The 8,491-nt window shown below is 57.9% G+C and overlaps 1 protein-coding gene across 1 annotated transcript; it reads left to right on the top strand.

Moving 5' to 3' along the window:
* The first annotated feature begins 689 nt into the window (after positions 1-689).
* On the top strand, positions 690-6,076 carry LOC140645943 (SUN domain-containing protein 3-like). Its single transcript, XM_072849388.1, is given in 9 exon segments — positions 690-748; positions 1,574-1,624; positions 3,291-3,429; positions 3,655-3,739; positions 3,878-3,993; positions 4,677-4,716; positions 4,719-4,843; positions 5,243-5,329; positions 5,921-6,076. Coding segments are annotated over 9 exon segments (858 nt in total).
* The last annotated feature ends 2,415 nt before the right edge of the window (positions 6,077-8,491 follow it).

Here is an 8,491-nt window from a genome sequence, read left to right as displayed (position 1 = left end):
CCAGGACAGCAGCACAAGGAGAAAGAGAGCACCAGCCTTGCTGCTGATCATTTCCACAGTGCAGAGCGTCATCTCCGTTAGTAAGCGTGTGAAAACACGTGCGTCTGAGCAGCCCTGGGTGCATGTAGAGGTGGGAGTCTGCGTCGGCTGGTCTTCCAGCCTGAAGCGACCTGCGCACCAGGCTGCTTGACCCCAGCCCTGGGAGCCTGGGCAGCACTGGGCTCCCTGCTCCCAGGCCAGCCCCGCAGGCGTCTGTGGAGTACCCACATGCCCAGCTCGCTCATAGTCGCCCTGAGGGGATGCGCACAGTGCTCTCACAGCTCAATCCTGCAGGCTGCCGAACGCCCAAGGAGGTGGGTGAGGAGCCTGACGCGGGGCAAAGTGTCACCTTGAATCGTATATATATGAGTATGCATTTTAGAATATTTTAGTATATGAGTGTGTATTTTAGAATAAAATAGAAATAGTAATAGAAATAGTATAAGAGTTAGTAGTAGTTAAGAAGGGATCAGAGTTAGAATAGAAATTAGCATACTAGAGTGTGAGAGTCATAGGCAGTTAGAAATAGCAACTAGCATCCGAGACTGTGAGAATTGTAGAATCTTCAAGGTAATAGATAATGCCTACGTTCGATAAGAGGGTACGGGCACTGCATATTTTACTAACAGGCATGTGTTTGTCCTAACAGAATGCGAAGCTGTAACCCTTTGAAGACCAATAACGGGAACATCCTCTTACCGGGAGAGCCGTAAAGATAAAGGGACACCACAACAGCCATGAAAACAACAGGAATCACAGTAACTAGGGGAAAGGTAAAGGCGGCAGGGGAGATCGTGACCACCGACCCAACTGGGGGACGAAAGGACAACCCCCCCCCCCCACACTCCTTGCGGGCATGCGCAGTGGATTAAAATCACACTGTGGCTTTAAATCGAAGCGGAGAAAATACGGACCGATGGAAGAAGAGGATGGTTAGTTAGTCTGATGATTATGTATTAGATAGGCAGGGTGTGTTAACTTTCATGTATAAATACTGAAAAGAATTGCAATAGGCGTGCTCGATTTGTGGAAATATTCCACCTTGCACCCTGCGCAGAGTAAGGCAATGTCTCCTCTCTAAACATACTCCGTGTGTTTCGGGAGTTATTTTACAGCGAGGCAACAAAAGGAAGAGCCCGGCTCTCGGAGCTTGTCTGTAGCACCTGCACACCGGGTTTCGAGGGGAGCGCTTAAGCCGGCACTGCCTCTGGACTAACCCCCGTGGGACTACAGCCTCTCCTGAAGCAGCGCAGTGCCCTGCCATCAGCGGCTGGCAATGCCCGTGTGCAAAAGGCAATTCCCTGAGCTAATTCAGTGTTAAAACTCCCCAGATTCTCACAAAACTACCTTCCTGCCAGGAGTTTGACAGGGCATGCCACCGCCTGGCACAGGATGAGGTGTGTAACGGCCCAGCAGCTTGCCGGGGCAGCCAAAGGAGGTGCTGCTCTCTGTGCTCCCACGTGCTTCTGGGTCCCTTGTTTCCGGGAGCTGCAGGTGTGGGCAGGGGCTAACCCACAGGGTTTCTCCCTCCCAGGTGGCACAGCAACCCCTCTGAGGTCATCATGGGCATCACCAGTCGGCTCTTGTGAGGTCATAACCGGCTGCCCTCCATAAAACCCCACGCTGCAGAGGTGGGCAGTAGCGCGAAGCAGAGCGCTTTCAGCAGCTAGCGGATGCCTAGCAAAGAGGTGCTTGGGTCTCGGGAGGAGAACAGGCTTTTCCCTCTGTCTGGCCAGTGCGCTGGGGCTGTGGAGATGCCAGCCAGGTTGGGCAGGTGGGTGCAAGAGGGCCCAGAAAGCAGAGAGGGATCAGGCCAGAAGCCTTGTGTGCTGCCTGGCTTCCCGGCAGGAGCAGGCAGCCCCAGAGCATGGGGGCTGTCTGCACTACTGCCTTCCAGCTGGGCAGCCCAGCAATCCCATTCCGGGGGCACGGCCCTGCCCCTTCTCTGGGGAGAGCCGAGTGGGGCCAGGCTGCTGCTCCTGTGTCAGGCCAGAGGTCTTTGTGTCCCAGGGGTGGTGTGCAACAGGCCAGACCTTCCCAAAGGCCCTGGGCCCTCATGCTTGCAGCTGTGCTGAGCACACGAACCTGGTAGCAAGCGAGCTCCTAAACGGATCCCTGGCAAATATGTGTACCAACCGTGGGCTTTGGTAACAACAGTGTTCCCTCTCTCTTAGACAATGCAACAGCCACCAGAAGGGCAGGAGGGTCCTGAGGCTCCTTTTCCTGCTGCTCCCCATCCTGTCGGGTGAGTATCCCTGACCAAAATGGTCCCCTCAGTCCTGGGGAGAGGGACCAGCTCCTGAGGAAAATAACCGTCTCTTGACAACGGCACCCACAGCTGTTGTCTACTGCTGGGGCTCAACGGTGTGGGGAAAGGAAGCGTTGCAGGTAAGTGTCTCTTGCTGTGGGAAAGCCAAGACCTGCAAAGGCCGTGGCTCTGCCCTCCTGCCTCCCCTGGGAACGTGGGGTGCTTGGTCAAAAATGCCCATCACTGCTGAGGCAGAGGGTGGGGGGTGCTCCTGTTCGTCCTGCAGTCTCCTTAGTGCCTGGATGGGGTTCAACACGGAGAACGGATCTTCCCGAGTGACCTCCGCAGGGTGGCAGGCCGAAGCGTGGAGCACTTTGGCAGAAGGTGCCTTTGCTGCCTGCATACCTCTCGGAGAACCTGGGGGCGGGGGGGGGTCAGACAGAGACCCGAAAGATGCTCTGCTGAACGTGGCTGGCTAAAGAGCCCAAACCTTGGGGTCGGGGTCTCTCCAAAGTGACTCGAAGCAGCAGGGAATTCTGCCAGCTCTCCCTAGGGGAGTCTCCTTTGGGAAGCCCTGGCAGTGCTCCTCGTGCTTGCTCCAGCGGAGTGCCTCTCCAAAGTGTCAATTTGGGCAGTAAACAAACTACTTAAGGAGGCCATCCCACCCCCTCTTTATCTTGCAGGAGGCATCGCGGCTTCCTGAAGTGGAGCTGGAGTCTCTGGGGTAAGAGCGCTTTCTTGCCAAGAAATGCACTCTGTGGAGCCGTCTCAGCTGGCTTCGTGCTGCCTGCGCTCACTCGCCTCGCGCCCAGGGGCTCCTGACCTTCCCCGCCTCCTACCTGCGGTGGTGGAAGGGAGCCATTTGGAAACCAGAGGAAGGAAAGGGGCCAGGGGATGCGAGGGGTGACCCAAGCTTGTCCGACCTTTCTCTGCACGGCGTTTGGAGCCTGCCTGCAGAGGCTGGGCGGCTGCTGGACAAGACCTGCTTTCTCTTTGCCTCCAGGAAGTCACAGGCTTGGCTGGAGCAGAAGATGCGGGAGCTCGAGGAGACGGCGGCTCAGGTGTCTGCTGCAAGGGGGAACATACTGCAGGCAGCGAGAGAGGTCCTCGGAGACCATGGTGTCCCAGAGGAGAAGAGAGAGGTAAGGGTGCTGGGGGTAGATCAGAGACCTCGCTGCCTTTCCGGGCTCCCTCCTGCTGCTTCCCCTTGGCATTCTCAAAGTCGGCACCTTTCCCGACAGGTCTTGCCTTGGGTTTTCTGACACAGAGGCGCTCCTTGCCTCTGTGCTAGGACTCGCTGTTCATGCAGAACGGCCCGTGCGTGTGTTTGGGTCCACTGCCATCTCTCCATTCTCATTTTTTCCCAGGAAATTCTGCAGTTGACAGAGGCGGCAATTGAGAAGGTGCTTGAAAACTACCTCCAGATGCCTGACTGGGCTCTGGAAGCCATAGGTATGCAGACAGGAAGTCTCGCTGCCCTCCGTTTGTCTATGGCACTCCCCCAAAGTCTGCCAAGCTCTGCTTTCAGGCCCGAGATATACATCCTAACGCACTGCTTCAACTCCTAATCTCTGTCCACCTTCATGTCAGGTGCCACCATTGATGAGGAGAGGACATCCAGGAGTTATGGTGGGGAAGGCAAGAAGACCTGGTGGCTTTCTCCATTCAGCTTCTCTTCTGCAAACCCTCCAGAGACAATCTTGCAGGTAGCACAGGGGAAGTCCTGACTTGTGGGTCACCTCCTTGCTTTCGGATTGGCAGACCAAGTGCACGGCACTTCCCTTCAGCCCGGCCCTATCGCTCCGCCCTGCAGTCTGCATCACATTCCCGAGCCCCGCAATCCCTGACAGCACTGCCCTCCCATCAGGAGGGGGACCGAGCTGAAACCCAGCTTCTGCGACCTGCCCACCACCCTTGGCTGCAGTTTGCCCAGGAACTTTGCCCTTGACAGCCCCACTGCCATACCGCGTCCCTGAGGGTCCCTTTCCGGAGTGGGTGGCAGTGGTGGGGGCTGCTGAGCCATGGAAGCAGTGAGAGACACTCCTCTGGGCCCCGGCCCTGATCTGGTCTACCAAGTCTGGAGCAGGGTCCAAGTCTGCACTGGACCTTGCAGCTGCAGCGCAGTCTTTGAAGGGCGCTGGGGTGAGGTACACGAGGGAGACCTGTCACTGCAGGCTCTGAGAAAGCAGAGCTGGCTTGGGAAAGGAGGTGGAGCCCAGAGGTTTTGTAGAAGCACTTCCATATTGCCCTGCTGCCCGTCAACTTGTACTCATTTACGAGCAGGATGGCAGCTCACAGGCAAGGCAAGGTCTCTGCTTCTGGCCAAACAGGCAGCTCTGTTGGCTCTTTGCCTGCCTTGCCGCTGATGGTCGTGGCTTTCTGGTTTCAGACCCGTATTGCCCCTGGCAACTGCTGGGCTTTCCAGGGATCTCGGGCCACGTGGTCATCCGGCTGCCTGAGCAAATCTGGCCGATGGCTTTCACCATCTGGCATATCTCCGAGGCAGTCTCTCCTTCCGGGGAAGTCAGCAGTGCCCCCAAAGACTTTGCTGTCTCCGTAAGTCTTTGCCTTGCGCTTCTCGGGGGGGCCCGGCCGCGGGGAAAAGCTGTACCAGAGGCGTGCTTCTCGCGGGGCTTCTCTCAGACATCTGTCTGGGAGACAGACAGATGCGGCGGAGCACCGCAGAGCACCGCATCCCCTGCAGAGCACCGCATCCCCTGGGGGACCAGTGGGGGCACGTGGGGTTCTGTGCCTCTGGGGGCTTCTTCCTTGGCCATGAAGCAGAGATCCTGGAGCACGTGCTCAAAGCACCCTGACCCAGAGTCACCCTGAGCTGTGCTAGACTACCACTAGAGCCAAGGGAGGTGGGGAGGGGTTCCCGGGTTCGGCCTCGGCATGCCCTTTTCTGACGCCCTGCTCGAGCCTGACCCGCTCCCTTTGTCTCTTGTCTTTGAGGGAGTGGATGAGGCAACGGCAGAAACTCTCCTGGGGACATTCACCTACGATGTGCACAAGGAGATCGCTCAGACATTCCATGTGCAGGTACCGCAAGAGCTGTGGCCAGGATGCCCGGGAAGAAGGCAGGGTTGTCTGCAAGTCCTTGGAGGAGAGAGTGCGGGGGATCACCCCAGCCAGCCCCTCTGCTCTCCCATGCTCCTGGCTCCTGCAGGAAGACGGCAAGAGGAGAGCAAAAGGGGCTTTGCTCTGCTGGCCGAGGCAGCTGCCCCACCTTTGCAAGGGCTTTCCTTTTCCTTCGGGTAGCGCAGAGAAAGCAGCAGCGGGAAGGGGTCCGGGAAGGGAAACAGTCCCCCTCAGGGGAGACGGCAGGAAGGAGGACGGCAGATGTCCTCCCCTCAGCGGGACTCTCCCCGTGTCCCACGGCAGCCCAGGCAGCAAAGCGCCTCTGGTTTCCACAGCTCCCCTCAGCAAGCCTCTGAGGCCAGGCCTTTGCTTTCTAGGCACCGAGAAGCTCCTCCTTGGTCCTGGCAAAGAGGGGTCTGGTTGCCCTTGCTTCTTCCTTCGTCAGGGCTGCCGTTTGGCCCTCAGCAGGGGGAGTGCGGGCAGAGGGGGCTCTGGCGATGTGCTGTGGCTCTTGCCACCTGCGTAATGATGCCTCCCCCCATTTCTTTACAGAAGGAGCTTCCCAGGACCTTTCGCTACATCAAATTCCAGGTGCAGAGCAACTGGGGAAACCCAGAGTACACCTGCGTGTACCGAGTACAGGTTCACGGGAAGACGGCGAACCACAACGACCACCCGCAGGCCCAAGAGCTCCTTCAGGCAGAATAATAAAACAAAGAAGATGTGTGGCAGCTCGACTTGTGTATGTTCCTTGTAAAAGTTCTTCCAGGGAGCTTCCAACAGCTTGCACCACTAGTGGGGAAGGGAGCTTTCTCCCTCAGGAGACGGATGCTCGTGATCCCAGCTGCAAGGGACGGGGCAGGGGAATGGGGCTCGAAGGAGAAGCCCCCGATGGTCCAGCTCCAGCTTCCGCAGCCCAGGGTCGCTCAACAAAGCTCCAGTGTCGCTGGGAGCCCCAGTGTCGCAGCCCCAGGAAAGCTCTCCCGCTGGCAGAGAAGAGGAGGGAAGCAGGCCTGTCGGCAAGGCCCTGGGCCCTCTCTCATTTCCTAGGCAGTGCCGGGCAGCACAGAGGGCTTGGGGCCATCCTGGCTCGCAGGTGCCCCTTCTCACTGGAGCTGCTTCATGCGGGAGGGGGGCTTCCCTTGCGGGTCCCGCACTGGCTCTGCAAGGGTCCCCCTGGCTCTGCAAGGTGATGGGCAGGGGAGCCCTTCTTCAGGCAGGCCACATCATTGGGCAGTGTGTGTCTGAGCAGAGAGGCCAGCAGGAACACAGCTCAGAGGGACCGAGGACAGCCTCTCTGGCTACACGCCCAGCTCCCTCTTCTCCAGGCCCAGCACCCTGCCTTGCAGTAAGGGCAGGGCTTTTCCCAGCAGCCGCAGGAGAAGGCCGCGGCTCCCTCCCAAGGGCGCTCCAGCCAAAACGCCCTGGCCAGTTGTCCTGGCAAGCCGACAGATTGAAGAAGGATCAGCTCAGGTCGGGCCCTTTCGTCCTGGGCCGCTCCTGTGCTGGGCCAGCCTGACAGCAGCAGACATCTGCCATGCTCCTGCAGAGGCTCACCCCTGAGGAGGGCTGCAGACCCCTCCAGCGCATCCGTGCCCGATAAGATCATGGAGCACATCCTCCTGGAAGACATTTCAAGACATATTGAAGACAGGGAGGTGATTACAGACAGCCAACGTGGCTTCACCAAGGACAAATCGTGCCTGACTAATCCAGTGGCCTACTACCACGGAGGGACTGCATCGGTGGACAAGGGAAGAGCTACGGATGCCATCTACCTACGCTTCTGTACGGCCTTTGATACGGTCTCCCCAACATTCTTGCTGCTAAATTGGAGAGACACGGGTTTGACGGAGGGACCGCTAGATGGATAAGGAACTGGCTGGATGGCCACGTCCAAAGAGCACAATGTCCAAGTGGAAACCAGTAACAAACTGGTGTCCCTCAAGGGTCCGTACCGGGACCAATGCTACTGAATATCTTCATCAGCACCATAGACGGTGGGATTGAGTGCACCCTCAGCAAGTCTGCAGAGGACACCAAGCTGAGTGGTGTAGCAAACCTCTCGTGAAGTTCAACAAGGCCCAGTGCAAGGTCCCGCACCTTGGTCAGGGCCACCCCAATATCAATACAGACTGGGGATGAATGGATTGAGAGCAGCCCTGCGGAGAAGGACTTGGGGATCCTGGTGGACGAAAAATTGGACATGAGCCGGCCATGTGCGCTCGCAGCCCAGGAAGCCAATTGTACCCTGGGCTGCCTCCAAAGAAACGTGGCCAGCAGGTGGAGGGAGGGGATTCTTCCTCTCTACTCCGCTCTCGTTAGACCCCACCTGGAGTACTGCGTCCACCTCTGGGGTCCCCGGTACGAGAGGGACACGGTCCTGTTAAAGCAGGTCCAGAGGAGGGCCACAAAAATGATCCAAGGTCTGGAACACCTCTGCTATGAAGAAAGGCTGAGAGAGCTGGGGTTGTTGAGCCTGGAGAAGAGAAGGCTCTGGACAGACCTTCCTGCGGCCTTTCAATATGTGAAGGGGGCTTAGAAGGAAGACGGAGAGAGACTTTTTACCAAGGTTTGTAGGGACAGGACAAGGGGCAATGGTTTTAAACTGAAAGAGGGCAGGTTTAGCTTGGACATAAGGAAGAAATGTTTTACAATAAGGGTGGTGAGACACTGAAACAGGTTGCCCAGAGAAGTTGTAGATGCCCCATCATTGGAAGTGTTCCAGGTCAGGTTGGATGGGGCTCTGAGCAACTTACCTAGTGAAAGATGTCCCTGCCCATGGCAGGGGGGTTAGACTAAATGACCTTTAAAGGTCCCCTTCCAAGCCAAACCATTCTATGATTCTATGACCTGGAGCAGCCCCCAGCCAGCTGCTCGCCAGGAGCAGCACATTCCCTCAGTGCCCAGATGGCCGTGGGCTAAGGAACATCCCTGGGCAGCCAGCAAGGCAGAGGAGGTGGCACAGGGCTGTCCGGGGAGCGCTCTGGGTGCCTGCAGCAGCTCTTCCTAGGGCCTGGGGACAGCGGCCGGCCCCAGCACTGGGAAGAGGGAGGAAGGGAGGCAGGGAGGGAGGCCAGCACAGCAGCACAATGAGAAAGAGAGCACCAGCCTTGCTGCTGA

This window comes from Ciconia boyciana, unplaced genomic scaffold (assembly GCF_034638445.1).
Source record: "Ciconia boyciana unplaced genomic scaffold, ASM3463844v1 HiC_scaffold_51, whole genome shotgun sequence".
In the NCBI taxonomy this organism is placed as follows: domain Eukaryota; kingdom Metazoa; phylum Chordata; class Aves; order Ciconiiformes; family Ciconiidae; genus Ciconia; species Ciconia boyciana.
Note: the sequence above shows the minus strand (reverse complement) of the source record. Positions and strands in the feature narration are given on the sequence as shown.